At 35.7% G+C, this 22389-nt stretch overlaps 1 protein-coding gene across 2 annotated transcripts in view; it reads right to left on the reverse strand.

Moving 5' to 3' along the window:
- The window catches only part of LOC143349808 (activator of 90 kDa heat shock protein ATPase homolog 1), a 117880-nt gene that overhangs the window by 93131 nt on the left and 2360 nt on the right, over positions 1-22389 (reverse strand). For both annotated transcript variants that reach the window (XM_076781354.1, XM_076781353.1), the window contains exon 2: positions 17926-18074. In XM_076781354.1, coding sequence (XP_076637469.1) covers positions 17926-18005 — 80 coding nt within the window. In that variant the 5' untranslated portion in view covers positions 18006-18074. The remainder of the gene's footprint in view (positions 1-17925; positions 18075-22389) is intronic.

Genomic DNA, 22389 nt, shown 5'->3' on the forward strand with positions numbered 1-22389 from the left:
ACAGACGGAGAACAAAGAGTCAGTCGACAGATGCTTAGAAATGAAGTTTTACATAGTAAAACAGAATCAACGGTTATTTATACCATCGTAATTAGAATCTACTAAACATGGTGTCAGAAGTAGCAACAGAAGTATAAATAAGTGCAATTAATTAATCATAGTTGTGAAAGTTGCAAAAGCACTCTAACACAAGTCGACGACAACGAGAACTGCGGCCGAAACGCTTCTCGATACACGAAATACGTTTCTCGATCTACGACTTCAATGTGGAAGGTCTAAAAATCGACACGGAAAAAGTCAAAGCCATAATGGACATACCGTTACCTACAAATGTTAAGGAGTTGCAATGGATACTAGATATAGTCAATTATTTAGGACCTTTTATAGAGAACTTGTCGCAAAAAACAATGATGCTTAGAAATCTTTGAAAAAAGAACGTGGGATGGCAATTGCAAACAAAGTTTTATACTTTTGAAACAGGCAATTGTAAAGTTGCCAATCTGAGCACATTGCAATCCAAGTATTTCCTCCCTTAGCGTACTGTCGGTGGAATCATTTAAGTCAGCCATCATATAATAAACCAGTGGCCTATAGTTCTCCAGCTCCAATTCTAACTTCAGCACAGGAAAAATACACCCAATAAGAAAAAAAATTATTTGCATTTTAATTCGAGTACGAAAAATTCCACCAATATGTCTATAGCAATCGAGTGATGATAGACACAGGCCATAAACATTTAATGTACCTATTCCAGAAATTCTCGCATGACGTACCGACTCGCTTACAGAGGATAATGCTTGCCTTACAGGCATACGATCTGAATGTCATGCACATCGCGGGAAAGCAAATGTAAATACCAGACGCTATGTCAAGAGCTCCACTAAAGGAGTACTTTATTCCTGATTACGAACCGGATTCGTGGTTCCGTGTCCAGTTTCTGTACTCAAATTTGACTGTCAACGAACAGTATGAAAACAAAATACGCGAGGCAATGATGAACAATAACCTGCAAGATTCAAAAAATTATTCCTTGGAAAGATGACCTTGTGGCAAAGATAAAGTCATTCCTGCCTTGAAACTACAGTAGTGCTCACTTAAGTGTCTGCAGCTATCCCCACCAATTCTTAAAAATCAAGCGGCTTTGAACATCGAGCGTGTCGAGAATAACTTGTATACAGAGTGAGTCACCTAACATTTGCACCTGAAATATCTTTGTTATTTTTAAAGACACGTCAAATGTCTTGAAGACAAAATTGAATGGTACAATGGGCCTCACACAATGTCAAAAATATTTTTATTTCAATGTTATTTTTTTTAAAGAAATCAAGGTCACCTTCATTTTTTTAAATGAGATCACCCTTTTTGAAACACCTACAATGATAATCCCTTTCATTAGGAATTCAGTGACTATAAATTATTCAAGGTCATTCAAGGTCATGGTTGGAGGAAATGTATAAAATTTAAAATATGAAAGCAGAATACGTTTATTGCAAGTGAGACTTGTAGTAAACATACTAAGGTCCTTCAATGTCGAATTAATTTTTCTCAATGGGGATTACATCAGAATCGTTCATTTTCGTCTAATGTTTTGTTTACGGGCAAAGCAACATTCAATAATAATGGCTCAATTAATCTACGGAATGCCCATTATTGGTCTGTTGATAATCCGCGCTGGCTTCGAGAAGTTGATGAAAATATTTTCAATTTTTACAAGATGATCTGCCAATTTCATGGCTGTCCGACCCATTATGCACGAGTAACAAGAGAAACATTGGATTCTAGGTTTCCAAACCGATGCACAGTGGTCCCAAATTCTGAAAAGATGGCCAAAATATGAAGGAGTTCTTCAATTTAGCTAAAAATTTTAAGGTAGGGGTTTCCGAGGTCGCTGATTACGAATCAAAAGTCATAATTAGAACAAACAAAATGGCGCCTCCAATATAGTTCATATACAGGGTGTTCGGCCACCCCTGAGAAAAATTTTAAAGGAGGATTTTAGAGGCCAAAATAAGACGAAAATCAAGAATACCAATTTGTTAATTGAAGCTTCGTTAAAAAGTTATTAACGTTTAAAGTTCCGCCCGTACTGAATTTTTTTCTCGAAAATGCGCAAGATTTTGGGAATATGTCTATTCACCAAAAATGATTGTAATTGACCCCCACAGCTAACAATATTTTTTCCAAAACGAATTGAAATTTTTTTTTTCTGTCGAAAAATTTCACACCTTCTCGAATTATTTTCTAGAAAGTGGGTAGAATTCGAGGGTATGTCTATTCACCAAAAATGATTGTAATTGACCCCCGTAACCGAAAATAATTTTTCCAGAACGATTTGAAATTGCTGAATTTAATTGTTAATAACTTTTTAACGAAGCCTCCATCAACAAATTGGTATTCTTGATTTTAGTCTTATTTTGGCCTCTAGAATCCCCCATTAAAATTTTTCCCAGGGGTGGCCGAACACCCTGTATAAACGCATTACGTTCGGTCCTTGAAAGACGCCGTGTTACATAGCTCAGTCCTGTTAGAGACACGTTACGTACAGTTTGGTAAAGACGCAGTTGCGTGCATAAAGTTCAGACTGTTAAACATTAACCTACGTGTGGCTACATGTTACCCACACTCTGGCGAATAAAGAGATTTAATAATTGTGGGGTAGATTGTGGGTTTGTTATTTGACCCCTCAGCATCCTCAATGTATTAATATTACGCAGCTAGAGAAACGATGGAATAGAAACTGCTCCATAATTGTTTTTGTGTATATTTTAAGTGAAAATATGTTTTAAATATTTTAAATACATTTTCATTGTTATATATTATAGTTGAAAATGAAATAAATATATAATTAATAAAATAAAAAAAAGATATGGTTTAAACGGGGCGCGAACCAGCGTCAAAAAGTTTACAGCGTATCCATCATAGCCAAACAATTTACTCACTGCACCATCACAAATCTTAAAATTACTGCTGATACTTCTGAATATAACGCGCATAGCACCTTTAATTTAATGACTTATTTTTGTTTTTCTATTTTATACACCGTTCCACTCAACATAGAATTGTTTAAAACCATAGAATATAGTTATCCATTAAAGGGAATACAAAAATTCAAAGTATAAGTTGCTTTTTCACGCGAAAAACGCCGAAAAAGTCTATTTTTGATTTTTGCTACTACGGCGCATCCTACTACAAAATCTGAAAAAATTCAGGGACATAATCAATAACAATACGCATTTATAGTAATTATATAAATCTAGTGTCTCGAAAGCTTCAACAGGAAATCTGTATTTTTCTGCGTTTTTAATTTTTCACACCTAGAATTTGGAATCGAAAAATCGGAAAAAATTCTCAAATACGTATCTCGATAACCACAATGCACCAGATTTTTTTCATAATTTTCGTACTCGATTAAAAAGGGGAAATAGGCACAATTTCGATAATCCGAATTTTCACAATAACTACCCTTCCGAACAAGATAGAGAGTTGAAAGTTGGCACAAAATGTTTTTTTCTGATGCTCTATCAATGGATCCATCGTATGTCAAATTTGGTTCAAAGGCGCATTTGACCCCTTTCTTCGGCTATACCCTTTGACTCAATAAAAATCGTTCATCTATAATATTCGGGGATTCCCCTAACTAACATATGTGTGTTCAATTGTTTTTCAAATTTTTTCGCTTAGTAAGCATTAGATGAGCATAGCTTTATCACGCTATTTCATTAATTTATCGATTGAGTAAAATGGAATCTCAAAGAAAACAAACAATGGAGATACGAAAATTAGTAATTTTCCATTATAATGAAGGTAAATCTCAACGTGAAATTGCACAAATTATAAATAGAAATGGTACTACAGTAGAATACAATCTTAAATGATATAAAAGTGAAAACCGCATATCAAACAAATTAAAAAAAAATAAGAAAAAGATTTTAAGTGATCATGATGAGTGATATGTTTTGCGACAAATTAAGAAAAGTCCCAAAAAAGTGCCCCAGAAATAGTTGCAGATGTTGAAATACATATAAATAAAAAGGGGCACCCAGAAAATATTCGTAGAATACTACGGAAAAATAATTATCATGATCGAGTAGCAAGAAGAAAGCTGTTCATCAGTGCAAAGAACAAGCTTAAAAAAATCGAATTCGCTCGGAAGTACATTAATCAAGGCTTTTCGTTTTGGAAAAACGTTCTTTTTGCAGACGACAGTCAATTTCACATTTTCGGTTCAGGTGGGAGGGTCACAGTCTGGAGGAAACCGAACACAGAATTAAATGTAAAGAATATCACCCCCACAGTTAAAAAAAGGTGGCGGTTCTGCTATGGTTTGGAACTGCATGGCAGCCACGGTGTCGACGCATTACATTTTATTGAGAGAAATATGGACAGATGGATGTACTTAGATATTTTAAGGAAGAATTTGAAAGAAAATGCCGAAAAATTAGGGATTTTGAATACATTCCATTTTTATCAGGACAACGACCCTAAGCATAAGTCTGCAATCGTTCGGGAATGGTTACTCTATAATTGCCCAAAGGTAATTGAAACACCATCCCAGTTGCCGTATTTAAATGTTATTGAGCACATACGGTACGAATTAGAGACCAAAATTCGGCAACATTTTATAACAAACAAAGAACAATTAAAAGAAGCGTTGAAAATCGAATGAAATATTTCTTCTGAATATACCGAAAAATTAGTTAAATCGATTAATAGGCTTAGACAAGTAGAGAACAGTAAAGGAAACCCGACCAAATATTAGAAATAAAACTTTTTATAATTAGTGTTTAAGATTTTGATTTATAACTAGATGGACGATTTTCATTGTGAGGTTCATTTTATACATGTGTAGACCGTTTGAAATAGCCGCGAAATTGTACAAATGCGAAGTTGAGCGAATGAGACGAGTGTGAACGAAAGAGAGAATGTGTATATAAACAGGTGAAGTGCCGAGTGGTAGGCAGAATAAGTGTACAGCGAATAGAAATAAAGTGTGTCGAAGTATTAAAGCGAATTTAAAGAGTTTGGGTGTGGTCGCTCGAGCCTATATCCGCTATAAATTTTAGAACAATCTCAGAAGTAGGATTAAATATCCGGAACATTAAGTACTATAATATTGCAAGCGTGCAAAGTAAATTGCGAAATACGGTGGCTCGTGAAGTCGTGAACCGCATGGCGAAATTACCGTTGAGTGCGGAGTGTTTAGCGTAGTGGCGCAGAATAAAGAGGCGACAGGATAGTTCTCGCAAATTTAATAACCGAGGGTTCGAACAGGCGTGTGTCGCGGATATTGTTGCGAACGGGAAAATCGGCAGAGGAAAATTTAGGACGCGAATATCGCGAGATAATACGCAGCCACGTGATGAACATGGAAGACTTCCGAGCGATCGAGAAGGCGGAAGTATGGTCAACCCTTCGTACGGGTTCGGAATGAGATATTTCCAAAACGTCGACGGAATATTACCGGAATACGAGCCAGTTAAAAATGACATTAACACAGACTAGTGGATAGACAAGGTCGAGGAGTACGGTGAACTGTACTCGTGGGACGAAGTCGCGACTAAACACTATAGACTTTCGAAATTAACGGGTGTGGCTAGACTTTGGCGTGATATTTTATCCCGAGGAGAACGAAGCGGGAGGGGGTGGACCGAGCTCTTGAGGGAGAATTTCCAATGCTAGAAGACCGCCGTCTCGTTGAGGATGGAGGCGCAGAATTATACACGGCGTCCCAACCAAGGAATTGTCGAGTACTACTACGAAAAGCTGGCGAGGTGCAACAAGGCAAACATGGACGATCGAGAGGCAATCGAGTGGATAGTCAACGGCCTAAACAGTAGTAGGTTCCAAGATTATTTGGGGCCTTTATCCAGATATGCCAAACCCAGCAAGTTGCTACCCGATTTACAAAGCGGAAATATGCATACTCGAGAATCAATTCGAAATAACGAAGCTCGCGGACCGTTAGAAACGGAAAGAGGTATGAAGGTCAATGTTAAATGTTATAGATGTAAACAGATCGGGCATACCATGAGAACTTGTAAGCAAAGATATATAAACCGGTAACTTGTTTCAAATGCGAGCAACCGAGACATTACTCAAGGGGGTTTACAACGGCTGTCGTCGAAGTCAAACGTGGAAACACAACATCGGGAGCGTTACCGACAACCGGTAGAACGAATATGCTACATGTAAATAAAAGAACGCATGACAAATATTTCAAAAATGCAGTTTTCGCTGGGAAACCGATGAGATGCCTATGTCGACCTGGGAAGCAGTGCAGTGGCGGTCCAACAAGACGCAGCGGACGAGCTGGGGGTGCAGCATCGACGATCGCAGCTGTGAAACGCCCGACCGGCGTGTTCATCTTGTCCCTTGTCCATCGACGGTGTGGAAGTTCTGATGGAGGCGCACATCGTTCTGAACGAGTCCCAAAACATGCCATTGCTCGTGGGGTATCCGTGCACGGAGCACCCGGGCGTCAACATTTTAAGCACGAGCACAAAACTACGCATCGCACCAAGCGTGAACGACCTACAACGAACGTTCGCGAACGGTCCGGCTTCGACTTTGATAAAACTTCGTACACTTATAAAGCAGCCAAAAATAATCCACACGTATTTTTTTTTAGCTGCGGTAACTCGAGTTTAAGGGGTGAAACCACCCCTTGAAGTTTTGGCTCGAAACGGCTATCTCGAAAACGGAAATACATACGAAAAAATTGTTAATGGGCGAGGTTAATGGTTTCTTATGTACAGTAACATGGTGTTAAAAAATTTAACAAAATACAATTTGTATTAAAAATGTATTAACTTAATTTTTTATTTTATTGAAATTTTCATAATGACAAAAAATTACGAGCATTTTATTCCACATCCATTGGTATGTAACATTTTAAAATTGCCTCTTACAGTTTTGCAGATTTTGATGATTTACATCTTGCGCGTACATCCACTATGCTAGTAGCCGTTCTAACTTTGATTTTAATGAAGCACTGTAGGCTTGCACTCAATTATACAGTAACAAGTAACAAGTAATAATAACAGTAACAAGTTTCTTAACAGCAATGAAAAAATTAATTGTTTTTATTGCCCACCTATGACATCGTGCCAAAGGTGGAGCGATTTATGAATTATAAATACATACAGTGTGTATAGTAATTACTCTATGTAGTTTCGATAATAGTGGTACTCATCGAAAAAATGTTTGAAACATAAAGATTTCTTACACCATGTGAATTTAATTATTGCCACGTTACCACAAATATGGCATCTTGGTTCATTTTTAACAGAATAGCAGTACTCAACAGGATTCTGGAAAGCATTTGGTTTTTCATCTATACAGGGTATTCGGCCACCTCTGGGAAAAATTTTAATGGGAGATTCTAGAGGCCAAAATAAGACGAAAATCAAGAATATCAATTTCTTGACTGAGGCTTCGTTAAAAAGTTATTAAAAAATTAAATTAAAAAATTTCAAATCGTTCTAAAAAAATTATTTTCGGTTGTGAGGATCAATTACAATCATTTTTGGTGAATAGACATACTCCTGAAATCCTACTCACTTTCGAGATAAAAATTCGAGTAGGTACTGAAATTTTTAGACGAAATTAAAAAATTTCAAATCATACTAAAAAAATTATATTTAGTTACAGGGGTCAATTCTAATCATTTTTGGTCATTAGACATACCCCCGAAATCCTACGCATTTTCGAGACAAAAATTGTTTACCCGAAAATCTAATGTGAGGCCAAAAATGCTTCCCTGAAATTTCATGCATATCTTTAAAACGTCGTAACTTCTGAACGGATTGAAGGATTTTAATGTTTAAAAAAGCAATCAACGCGTATTTTAGTAGAGAATATGTAAGAATTCTAAAAATATTGGAAAAGTTGCTCGTTGATCCCGTAAAATGTGAAGAACCCCGTAAAAGTGGTCCAATTTTTAAACGGCCATAATTCCTACAATAGTAAAGGTACATCATTGAAATTTTTTTCTAAAGCAAAGCCCATGGGCACCTACAAAAAAATATTAGACAATTTTTCTGTAGGGTATCAAACAAAATTATTAAAAACTAAAAACGAATATTTAAGAAAAATCGACAGGGCGTAGGTGCCTAAATTTTTCTGCGAAAACGAAAGATTTCAAATCGTTCTGGAAAAATTATTTTCGGTTGCGGGGCTCAATTACGATAATATTTGGTGAATAGACATACCCTCAAATTCCTACCCACTTTGGAGAAAAAAATTCAAGAAAGTGTGAAATTTTTCAACAAAATTAAAAAATTTCAAATCGTTCTGGAAAAATTATTTTCGGTTGCGGGGCTCAATTACGATAATATTTGGTGAATAGACATACCCTCAAATTCCTACCCACTTTGGAGAAAAAAATTCGAGAGTGTGAAATTTTTCGACAAAATTAAAAAATTTCAAATCGTTCTGGAAAAATTATTTTCGGTGTAAAATTTAAAATTTAAATTTAAAATTGTATTGTATAATTTAGTGCAGGCCTGCAGTGCTTCATTAAAATCAAAGTTAGAACGGCTACTAGCATAGTGGATGTACGCCCAAGATGTAAATCATCAAAATCTGCAAAACTATAAGAAACAATTTTAAAATGTTACATACCAATGAATTTGGAATAAAATGCTCGTCATTTTTTGTTATTATGAAAATTTCAATAAAATGAAAAATTAAGTTACTAAATTTTTTTTTGTTATAAACAAATTGTATTTTGTTAAATTTTTTAATACCATGTTATTGTACATAAGAAACCATTAACCTCGCTCATTAACAATTTTTTCGTATGTATTTCCGTTTTCGAGATAGCCGTTTCGAGCTAAAACTTCAAGGGGTAGTTTCACCCCTTAAACTCGAGTTACCGCAGCTAAAAAAAAATACGTATCGATTATTTTTGGTTGTTTTATAAGTGTACGAAGTTTCATCAAAATCGGAGCCGGACCGTTCGCGAACGTTCCTTGCTAGTATGAGACGCAGCAGGACCATCAGGGAAGACGAGATTGCAGACGTAGAAAGAACAGGTGATACCTTCCAATTATTTGGGACACATCACGGTGAGTGGTACCCTATCGAATCAGGAGCTGTGCGTCGAGGGAGGGCCGCGGCCCACGGGCACACTGATTCCGAGATGTATCGTAGAAACCGATAGCGAAGGTCGTACGTTTATTCCCGTTTTAAATGTCACAGGGAATGATCTAACCATTAAAGCAGGAGAAACGGTGGCGCGAGGCGAGCATTACGAGAGACGAGAAATCAGACGTGAGATCAACGAAGAGCCAGTGACGTTGGACGAAATAGACACCGACGCATCCGGGGAGGAGGCACAACAGTTACTGGAACTGATCAACGAGTATCGGGATCTGGTGGCCAGAAACGTGCGTCAAATTGAATGCATCGACAAGGCCGAAATGCACATCGAACTCAAACCGACAAACCGGTGTACTTCCGATCATATCAACTATCCTACCATGAACGAAAGCAGCTGAAGGACACCATCTCCAAACTCACGGGCGCAAACATTATCGAAGATAGCGCGTCGCCATTCACGAGTCCGGTACTCTTGGTACGAAAGGCGAGCGGAGAAGTTAGAATGTGCATAGATTACCGCACTTTAAATAAAAATACCGTGCGAGACAAACATCCGTCGCCGAGAATTGACGATCAATTGGATCAACTTCAGGGAAACATCTACTATACTAGTTTAGATTTATTTAGCGGTTACTTTCAGGTGCCAAGGAGCAGAGGATCATGCGAAAAAACAGCCTTCATTACGCCGGATGGGCACTATCAGTTTAAGTATGCCTTTCGGGCTTTACAATGCTCCGGCTGTTTTCCAGAGACTGATCTATATAGTTTTAGCTAAATTATTATACCGCGTAGCCATAGCCTATCTCCACGATATCGTGATACCTTCCAAAGACATAGAACAGGGGCTTGAGAGACTACGGTAGGTTTTCGAGGCGTTAAGGAGCGCGAATTTGACAATAAAGCTAGAGAAATGTCACTTTTTGAAAACTAAGTTCAAATACCTCGGATTCGAGATACAGACAGGCGTGATACGACCAGGTAGCCGAAAACTCCGAAGCGTTGAGTCATTCCCTACTCCGGGAGAAGCTTCGTAGGATTAGCGAATTATTTCAGACGTTTCATTAGAAATTTCGCCGTTGTTATGAATCCAATCACAGATTTGTTGAAAAAGGGTAGGTGTTTAACTGGGGAACAGACCAAGACGCCGCGTTCCGGGAAATAAAACGAAGGCTTCTGTCGAGGCCTGTTTTAGCTATGTATAACCCTACTGCGGAGACCGAAGTTCAAACGGACGCGAGTAGTGTAGGACTCGGGGCGGTATTACTGCAGAAACAATCCAACGGGAAATGGCACCCAATAAGTTATTACAGCCGGTAAACTACGCCAGAAGAATTAAAATACCATTCGTATAAGCTTGAAGCCCTAGCAATTGTTTGCGCATTAGACAGGTTTCGGGTATATTTAATTGGTGTTGAATTTGTGATACGTACCGATTGTAATAGTCTAAAATTATTAGAAGGTAAGCGCGAGATGAGTCCACGAATCGCAAGATAGTTTCTCAGGCTATCCGAATTCAATTACCGAATCGAGTATCATAAGGGGGAACAAAATTCTATCGCGAACGCGTTAAGTAGAAACCCTATCGAACCAGGCGAGGACGTACTTCTAGCAGGACTACCCGTTTTAGGGGTTGATATCACCACCGACTGAGTTGCGGCAATGTAACGGACGGATCCGCTTATTCTAAAAATTCGCGATCAATTAGAAGCAGGGGATCAAAAAACGCATAAGCAATTTACTATGTATAATGCGTGTGTGTACGAGACAACCCGAGGAATCTGGAGATTATACGTTCCAACTGATTTAAGATTTGATGTAGTATCCGATGCGCACCGCACAATCGCACGCCTCGGCGTGAATAAAACACTGGTGAAATTGGAAGAAATATATTATTTTCCTCACATGCGAGATTTTGTAACCCGTTATGTAAATACAGGGTGTCCCAGTTAAAGTGTGACAGTCGCGATATTTCAATAACTATTGATGATACGAAAAAATTGTTTATATGAAAATTGCAGGATAACATAGGGTCTTTATTTTGGCGTAAACGAAAATTTTGTTTATGTTATTAATTTAAGAGATACGATGGTGAAATTTCGTTTTTTAAATGAAATTATATATTTTTTTTTTTGGATCATGCAATAGTGTTTTTCAAGACGAATTCATTACCCTGCAATTTATTTACCCGATTTTTATTAGTTTTCAAGATATAACGTTTGGAAGTTTACTGATTTTCGGCGGAGACGTCTCGGCTTGAGTGGCAAGTCATAAAAGTGGGCCTATTGTTGCGCAGTTTGACTTTGCCTGTTGAAACCGATAGCAAGGGTCTAGCTCGGAACGGCAGGTCCGAAAAGAAAAGAAACATGGAAAGTATTGTCCATTACGGTCCAAGTTTGGCGCATCGAGGATGGTGTCATTAATAATTTGAATGGTTAATACTTTTCATGTTTCTTACTCTTCGGGCCTACCGTTCCAAGCGTAGGCCCTTGCTATCGGTTTTAACAGGCACAGTAGGACTGTTTTTATGACTTGCCACTCAAGCCGAGACGTCTCCGCCTATATCTTGAAAACTAATAAAAATCGGGTAAATAAATTGCAGGTTAATGAATTCGTTTTGAAAAACACTATTGCATGATCCAAAAAAAAATATACAGTTCCATTTAAAAAATTAAACTTCACCATCGTATCTTTTTAATTAATAACATAAACAAAATTTTCGTTTACGCCAAAATAAAGATCCTACTTTATCCTGTAATTTTCACATAAACAATTTTTTCGTATCATCAATAGTTATTGAAATATCGCGACTGTCACACTTTAGCTGGGACACCCTGTAGATACGTTCTATATCTACAGGGTGTCCCGTAAATAGTGTAAGAGCCGGAAATGTGGGGTAGCTGAGACGATTCTGAACAACAATTTCCTTTGCAAAAATGTCGGATGGAGCTTCGTTTTTGAATTATTAACGAAAAACACTGACGAATCACGGCGCTTGCCTGCCGCGCGCTCAGGGCCGTCCGAACTAAGAGAGCCACCGTGTCGGGTAGGTAGCAAGATGTGCATCGGAGATACGTCGAGGAACGAATACAAATAATTAAAAATACTACCACCGCAACTGTTACCTCTGCGGATTGGATAAATCAGCCAGCTAAATCAAATTTATTAATTATTTGTATTCGCTGTTTCCAAGGAAGAAGGAATAAAATGTGGGAAGATACTCTCGGAATTTTTAGGAAATTAATTCTTCGCACCTGAGTAACGCTTCTCGCCAGTGTGTTAAAATTAAAATAAGAATTATTTTCAGAAAATTAAAATAAATACGGTAAGAACCATTTGTAATCGTTTGTTATTAAAAACTGTACTGGAAAAGCAGACTGGATTTGTGCATACCGAAACATTCCTCGAATGCAAAGGCTTTAATAGAGAAATAATTGAAATTCGACTTACCCATTTACTAGCAAGTTGCTCTGCTGCGCTGACAATAAGGCCCGGTTAGTGCACTCCTGTCGATCACGGAAAGGTCGAAGACCCCAATAAAAATCAGCTGATGGGACGGCCCGGTCACTGCACCCGCTTCTTACCCCGAAAATGTAAAAGTGAAAAGTGCTAGTGACCGTGCTGTGAAGTGTTTTCGGGGTAAGAAGCGAGTGCAGTGACCGGGCCGTCCCATCAGCTGATTTTTATTGGGGTCTTCGACCTTTCCATGATTGACAGGGGTGCACTAACCGGCCCTATTGCAACTTGCAAGTAAATGGGTAAGGCGAATTTCAATTAATTCTCTATTAATCCCTTGCATGCGAAGAATGTTTCGGTACGCACAAATCCAGTCTGCTTTTCCAGTACAGTTTTTAATAACAAACGATTACAAATGGTTCTTACCGTATTTATTTTAATTTTCTGAAAATAATTCTTATTTTAATTTTAACACACTCTGGCGAGAAGCGTCATTCAGGTGCGAAGAATTAATTTCGTAAAAATTCCGAGAGCATCTTCCCACATTTTATTCCTTCTTCCTTGGAAACAGCGAATACAAATAATTAATAAATTCGATTTAGCTGGCTGATTTATCCAATCCGCAGAGGTAACAGTTGCGGTGGTAGTATTTTTAATTATTTGTATTCGTTCCTCGACGTATCTCCGATGCACATCTTGCTACCTACCCGACACGGTGGCTCTCTTAGTTCGGACGGCCCTGAGCGCGCGGCAGGCAAGCGCCGTGATTCGTCAGTGTTTTTCGTTAATAATTCAAAAACGAAGCTCCATCCGACATTTTTGCAAAGGAAATTGTTGTTCAGAATCGTCTCAGCTACCCCACATTTCCGGCTCTTACACTATTTACGGGACACCCTGTATATTATAAAACACCAACAGGGAAAAAGGAAGGGTTGCTACACCCACTGTCGAAAGGAGATTGACCCTTCCATATCGTACACATAGATCACTTAGGACTTTTTAGAGTTACGACAGCATTCATACATGTATGAAACACCGTTTTGCTTTCCTTATTTTTACGGTAAAAACCATACAATAAATTGTCAAACTCGTATAAAATAATTATCTATTTTTTGTATTTATTTATATGTAAATATAAAGTCAAATATGTGTGGAAATAAACATTTATAACCAGAATAGTATTTTATTTAATTGTAACAGTCTACTTCTTTCTAATATTAAAAATTAAAATTAAAAATAAATAAAAATTAAGCGAAAAAAAAAATGCACTAATTCCGAGGACACAAAACCTCCACTTTCGGGTCGAATTGCCAAAGCTAACTCCACGGCTACGACGGCTGTTAAAAACATGTCCAAACTGTAAAGTACGTGTGCATTTGTCCCGTTACAAAAAATTGATGATACAATAAAAATGCATTAGGCTTTTGTGCTCCTCTCGTCAAAACCTACAATTTAAAAAGAAAAAAGAAACAAATTCGATCCGACGACTTCGAAATTTTAAACTATACTTTATTTTTTTAAAAAATGGTTGGCCATAAAAGTCTAATATTTTACAGATTACGTTTGGACATCAGCCCGCCCCTACAACTCTATCAAAGAGTATAGCCGAATAAGGGAGTCAAATGTGCCCCCAAACCAAATTGTACGTGCGATGAGTTATTCGATAGTTTATCGAAAAAAACCCTATGTGCCAATTTTTAACTTGAAATCTCAACGGTGGAGGTACTAATAGCATGATAAAGAAAATCATGTTTTTGCACAATTTGTCTCTTCCTCTTGAGTAAAACAATTTTTTTAAATTCAGAGACATTTTGGGTACCGGGGCACATATTTTGGAAGCTTTTACAGTTAGTAAAATGTCAAAAATCACAAAAAATGCTGATTAAGCATTGAAGGAGTTGCAGAACTACTTTTATATTTTTACAGTAAACAGGTTTTGTTATTGCTATTATTCTCAATTTTTTTCAGATTTTTCATTTTGGAGCGCCGTAGTGAAAAAAAATAAAAACCGGTTTTTCCTCATTTTCTGCATGGTAGAGTAACTTACAAGTTGAATTTTGTTGTATTCTTTAAGATATGAGTGTTTCGTGTACTGTTCAATATTTCTACACTAAGCAGAATTACATAAGAATTGAAAAAAATAAAATAAAGCCAACGTTGAGCGCAATATATCCTAAAGAATCGACGATATTTCCAACCGCGCCGTTAGCGCAGCAGTGAAGTGTCCGACTGTGGAATCGCTGGAAATTTTTTGTCCAGTCTCTCTTTTGGACTTACCTATTTTTTTTTTATTCATTATTTTTTGTTCAAGTGCTAACTATATAACAATGATCTATACGTACTTATAAATGTTTTAAAAGTATTTAAAAAATATTTTAATCTTGAATATGTATAGAAATAATTTTGGAGCGATTTTTGCGTAGGAGTATTTTCTTATCTCCACATCATTTGAAAATAACTTCAAAATAATTAACGATACATATTGTTAAACTATTGCAATATACAATCCTGTATATGTGTTACAGTGTTAAGGGAGTATTGCTGTCTAGGCTGTCATTTCTTCGGCCTTTTTTTGTGATTTTTTTTTAATGACAGGTAGGTTGTTTTGTAGTGACATTTTGCAGATATATTTATTTGGCATTTAAACTGGCTTATATGATATTTCAAGACCTAGCAATCCGATTGACTTCAAATTTAGCGAGAATATTCAGCAGACACGCCTTTATAGCTGGAACTAGAGATTTAAAAAATATCGAGTTGTACTATTTTTTTTTGATACGCTAAAGACAAAAGAACGATTGACAAATAGAAATTCGAAACTTGTAGTTCCTGCTATAACTACAACTTTCCTTATGAAGATACTTTAACCCCCCCCTGTTTCAAATTATCTGGAATCGTGGAAGCCATTGGAGTACCTTTTCCAAAAGAGCCATTAAATAAAAAGTTATACTTCCCACGATTTTTAATATTTTTCCATGAAAAAAATATTGTACATGCTTATAAGATGAATAAATATGTCTACAAAGTCTCAGTACAAAACAGCCTATCTATCATTAAAAAAACAATCACAAAAAGGGCCGTGAAATTGACAGCTTAGACAGCAATACTTCCTTAATATACAGTATAAAGTCCAAAAGAGAGACTGGACAAAAAATTTCCAGCGATTCCACAGTCGGACACTTCACTGCTGCGCTAACGGCGCGGTTGGAAATATCGTCGATTCTTTAGGATATATTGCGCTCAACGTTGGCTTTATTTTATTTTTTTCAATTCTTATGTAATTCTGCTTAGTGTAGAAATATTGAACAGTACACGAAACACTCATATCTTAAAGAATACAACAAAATTCAACTTGTAAGTTACTCTACCATGCAGAAAATGAGGAAAAATCGGTTTTTATTTTTTTTCACTACGGCGCTCCAAAATGAAAAATCTGAAAAAAATTGAGAATAATAGCAATAACAAAACCTGTTTACTGTAAAAATATAAAAGTAGTTCTGCAACTCCTTCAATGCTTAATCAGCATTTTTTGTGATTTTTGACATTTTACTATCTGTAAAAGCTTCCAAAATATGTGCCCCGGTACCCAAAATGTCTCTGAATTTAAAAAAATTGTTTTACTCAAGAGGAAGAGACAAATTGTGCAAAAACATGATTTTCTTTATCATGCTATTAGTACCTCCACCGTTGAGATTTCAAGTTAAAAATTAGCACATAGGGTTTTCTTTCGATAAACTATCGAATAACTCATCCCACGTACAATTTGGTTTGGGGGCACATTTGACTCCCTTATTGGGCTATACCCTTTGGTCCAAATCCGAGGTTGACAGGTTGTGACCTCCCAATGTCAGTAAAAAAAGTAAACATTTCCTAAACCGTTCTTATATTTAAAATTTGACTGTTAACAGTCAAAAGAGCATAACATTTTCTATAAATTCATGATATTTAAGTTTTTATAAAAGTTCTGCAAGCAAGTGAAACATGTGTATAAAAAAAGTATTCCATGTTAGAGCAACTAATCCTATTAAATATTGTTAAAATACCACATAGTACAGTGAAAGATATAATGAAAAAATGTCAATGCACTAATAGTGTGGTTAACAATCCCTGCAATGGCTGTCCAAAAATTTTAAGTCGCAGAGAAGAACGGAATATGTATCACTAAAAATGTTTTAAAAAACCCGCAAATTGGTGCATCAAATTCGTGGCCGAACCAGTAACATTAATTAACTAAGCAAAATATGTTATATTATTATATTGTTATATATGTTACGTTATACTCATATGATGAGTGGATACTTTTGTGAGTAACTGTAATTCGTGATTGAAGAAATGCAATAATTATTAAATTTTTATTTAATCTTTATAATTATTAAGATTTTAACTAAAATAAATTTTCTATATAGTTGATATATTTATGAAACACTGATAAAACAGTAATTTCATTACCTAAATTATTAATTACAACAAACTAAAAAATCTGTTTTTGAATTTTGAATTGATTTTTATGATACTACTTAGCATTTTAAAATACTATTAAGACATAATTCATTTCTGAATAATCAAATTTCTTAAATTTTCAAAGATTGGTATATTTATGATACGCACTATATCTTACAAAAGACATGTCAGTCACTTTTGCGGTGAGTTAACTTTTATATGTATATGTGAAAATAATAGCCATTCCAAACATTTATTTCAGCTTATTTATGTTAATAATGCGAAGTATTGATATCTTTTCCTATATCTTTGGTACTATTTGTCTGATTAATTATGCATTTTCGACACAATAGTTTTTACTCCATTTTAAGTACACTACATTTCCTTTTTAAGGAAATCATGTAATTCAATGACACCCTGTACAACTCAATAATTCGAAAAGGTCCGACCATAACCGCTTGGCCACCGTTTATTTTTAAAAACAGTTACATTTTAAATACTTGTTGAACCAGGGGTCAAATTACGATCTTTATTGCTTAATATCTCGTAAATTATCAAGTACTGGAGCAAACAGTCAAACGGGGTTCAACTATTTTTCGGTTCTCTATATACCTATGAAATCTTATTAAAATAGAGACATAACATATTCTGTAATCCCTTTGTAAGAACAATTATAGTCGTCCTTCGTGAAAAGATATACAGAAACGAAGAACGATTTTACAGCACAATGGCAAAAATTATTGAACATGTGCATAACAGATCTCCAATGAAATTCTCTGATAAGAATCGCATTGGCATAATTGCAAACAAGCTTGCACAATAGTACATACATTGCATATTTATACTGAATTTATGTAATCCAAAAGATACACACACATTTAACTTAAAAATTAAACATACTAAAATTATTGCATGCATTTTATTTCATACCAGTGCCAGTTATTAACATTAATAGCATCAGGCCTTTCTTCGACTATCCATCTTGGATCTCCTTGACCCCACTTGGCCATCTCTGAAGAGTCAAAAGCTCTCTGTACGTTATAATGTCTCAATATATCAACTAAAATAAATACTTATTCCTGAAACATAGAATATCATATCCATTTACCAATATTACAGCAAATACATTATACATATATATCATAATAAAACTATAAACTTAATCGAATTATACATTTGTTACTTTTTCTACAATTGTACGCATTAATATTTTTATTAGGAAATGTGTATGTTACTGTTTACATTCGTTAAAAGCATTTTAGTAAAAATTAAAATTTGTAGCAGTAGATAATCGTCTGACAATTCGAATTGACGATTATGATATGTATCGTTTGACACAAACCCAGACATAAAACAAAAAGTTTAGTAATCTATATTAGATTTTGGTTATGTTTGATACTACTTTTTATGAAATTCACAAACTATTTACATTATATATCCATTGGTATGTTTTTACTAAAATATGACGAAAAATGAATATTACAAAAGCAAAAGATGTCTTTTAATAAAAGAACTGTAAGAAACATTCCACTTACTTCCATTTCGAGCAAATAATTAGTAGTACATGTAATGTTGATAATGTTAATAGTAGTACTATACTTATTATTACACATACAATCTCATTATACAGAGTGTTCCTGGGTAAAATGCTCAAACTTGAGATATGAATACAGAATCATAAAACAAACACATTTTACCTCTGCAAGTATGCTTGCAAACATAATTTCTTTTCATCAACAAACGAGATAAAACATCTCTCGAAGGAAGCACTCACAAGTCTACTTTCACAGAAAAAATTTATATGTTTTATGATTCCACATTCATATCCCAAGTTTCAGCATACACTCTACATAATATATGTATAGTAATTCCTTGATTATTCAACCTAGCAGGGACAACGATTGATCGCATAATTAAGAGTCTTGAAAAGTGAGGAGAATTTTTTACCTTAGAACAACAGGTATGTTATAAATTTATCATAATACTTTACTAAATTATTATCTAAATGTATACAATACCATTTAAAATATTATTTCTACAGTATAATACATACAGGGTGTCTTTTTTAACTGGACTCTTTGGAATATCTCAGGAGGGTAATGGGGGAGATTTCAAGGTCAAGTGTATTTTTTCAACGGAATACTACATTTTTTTTCGTGATGTTATCCACTGGCATGCAAAATTTAGGGAACACTAAACTTTCATCGACAAATTGCTGATATTTAAAGTGTGGTAATTTCGTAACAAAACATCATACAACAATCATTCTGAAGTCGTTTTAAAGCTTGGAACCCCTATTTTCAGAATCCTCCAACAGTTTTCTCCAGGGTCATTTCTGCGTCACGTGGGAGGGTGGAGAAGCGAGGATGTTTTCTTTTTCAAAAATTGTTCGATTTCAAATGACTGTACAGACATCGAAAATTTTTTTAAGCGCTACAATCATGATTGTTGTATGATGTTTTGCTAAGAAGTTATCACACTTTAAATATCAGCAATTTTTCGATGAAAATTTAGTGTTTCCTAAATTTTGCACGCCAGTGTAGTTCTTTTTGAGACGAATTTAACGAGGTAGTATACGATGACATTTCGTTTTATGGAAGGTTGTAAAAACATAAAAAATCGGGGATCAGGTCAATTCGTGGTGCTCGCTCTCGACTAGCTAAACCCTGTTTCAAACCCTGTGCCACTAATGCAGATCAGACCACTCAATCGCTAGAAAAATTTTCACCTAATTAAGTAATTTCTGGAAGACTATGAATTAATTATTTGCAGTTAGACTTACCACTTAATTTGGAATCATTTATTGATTTGTTCTGATTATTCCTTTAACGTGTCCTTTTGATGAATGCAGTTTTACAACCATCTCACAAATTCTGTTTCAACATTTTTGAGTATTTCCCGCCTGACAGTCGCGCATGTTCTTATAATTCTTCTTCGTAAGTGATCGACATTTTCAATAGGTGTTTGGTAAATATGGTTTTTTTAAATATCCCCAGAGAAAAAAATCACACGGTGAGAAATCGAGTGATCTTAGGAGCCACACGTTACATGATCGCCTCATCCAATCCATTTATTTCTGAATTCTTGATCTAGCCAAGCTCGTACTGACGCTGCATTGTGCAGAGGAGCACCATCATGTTGAAACCATAAATTGTTTCTTGAAGCAAGAGACACGTCGTGCAAAACATTCAATAAATATGAATACAGAAATTCCAGATAAACATGCGCGTTAACAGATTCGTCAAAAAAGTATGATCCAATTATTTTTCTATCATGAATACCGCACCATACCATCAGAGATTGGCGGTATTGCATATTATTTTCCCGAATCCATTCTGGATTGTTTTTAGCCTAGATTTTTGAATTCTGGTGGCAAATTAATCCATTTGTGCGAAAGATACTGTGGCGTCGCCTCTCATGCTCGCCACTAGAGGGGTCGCGCTCTCACAAACGCTCGATCAATCCTTCGGTTGCTATACAGGGTGTTCGGCCATCCCTGGGAAAAATTTTAATGGGAGATTCTAGAGGCCAAAATAAGACGAAAATCAAGAATATCAATTTCTTGACTGAGGCTTTGTTAAAAAGTTATTAACAATTAAATTCAAAAATTTCAAATCGTTCTGGAAAAATTATTTTCGGTTGCGGGGGTCAATTACAATCATTTTTGGTGAATAGACATACCCTCGAATTCCTACGCACTTTCGAGAAAAAAATTCGAGTAGATGGACAAATTCTTCGACAAAATTAAAAAATTTCAAATCGTTCTGGAAAAATTATATTTGGATGCGGAGGTCAATTACAATCATGTTTGGTCATTACACATACCCCCGAAATCCTACGCATTTTCGAGACAAAAATTCCTTACCGAAAATCTAATTAGGTGCCTAAATTTTTCGACGAAAAAAAATAATTTCAAAATCGTTCTGAAAAAATTATTTTCGGTTACGAGGCTCAATTACAATCATTTTTGGTGAATAGACATACCCCCGAAATCCTGCGCATTTTCGAGAAAAAAATTCAGAACGGGCGGAACTTTAAACGTTAATAACTTTTTAACGAAGCCTCCATCAACAAATTGATATTCTTGATTTTCGTCTTATTTTGGCCTCTACAATCTCCCATTAAAATTTTTCCTAGGGGTGGCCGAACACCCTGTATATACCATCCTTGACCGACTTCCCAATATCCCGGTCGTCTAAGGCAGGGCCTATTAAAAAGTCTTACTGACGAGTCCGCTAACAGGCCCGGACGAAACGCATCCCCTCCTTTTCCTCTTCTGTCCTACGATTTCCCGAGTTCCTACCCGCAGCAAAAAGCAGCGTCACAATACACTCGTCGGGTTACCATTATTTACTGAACGAAATTTGTATCGTCACCAATTTTCTCGGATACCCACAAAGCAAATTCAATACGAGGTCTAAAATCCCACGGAAGAAGTTTGTGTACGATAGTTAATTTAAAGACCTTAAAGTGATTTATTTTTAATATTTTCCGAACAGTGCACAATTAGCAGCCACTGTTCGAAGAGATAATGTTGGATTGCTTTAAACTGCAGCGAATACATTTATTTTATTATCGTCAGTTGATGCTTATGATGCTTCCAGTGTCTTTAACACTAGGTTTACGGAATACGTCAATTTGACGCATTAAGATTCTAAACCTAACGTTACAGAACTTATAAATATTATTTGTTAGCAATTTATGTTGGATTTAATTGATGTAGTGATATGAATTTACACTCTAATTAAAAGAAAAATTGCATTTTAATGTAACTGTTAACACAGCGAATTACAATAAAAATATGCGTAACGAGTGTCCGTAAACCTAGTGTTAAACAGCGTAACAATTTTTCTAATTGCTGACGGTGTCGATTTCGATCTATTTAGATGTCGCTCATAAAATTTTTCAGAAACTTCGAGATATGTTAAATAACCATCCCCACGTAGGACTATTTCTATTCTTTCTTGAATAGTTAACAGCATCCTTCATGTAACAATTTAATAACAACCAATGCTAAACTATTGTTCCACTACCGAAAATATTTGAGTGCCACCAAAGCAATGTTCAATTACGAAAATATTGCAGTGACACCAAAGTAATGTTCCACTATCAAAATATTATAATGTTACAAAAACAATGTTCCACTATTAAAGTATTATAATGTCATAAAAGTAACGTTTCACTGTAAAAATATTAGAATGTCACCGAAGTGCCACACTAACGTATTCATTGATTTCGCAAAGCTTGCTCTTGACCTTCCGAAGACGAGAGCTAAACTAACTCTTCGATTATTGTGAAACATTCGTAAACTACCTGCATATTTATTACTTCCCACGTTTCCGAAAGTCGCGTCGGTACGAATTTTTCCATGATTGGAAAGAAGATTTCTAACAA

This window comes from Colletes latitarsis, chromosome 14, assembly GCF_051014445.1.
Source record: "Colletes latitarsis isolate SP2378_abdomen chromosome 14, iyColLati1, whole genome shotgun sequence".
NCBI lineage: Eukaryota > Metazoa > Arthropoda > Insecta > Hymenoptera > Colletidae > Colletes > Colletes latitarsis.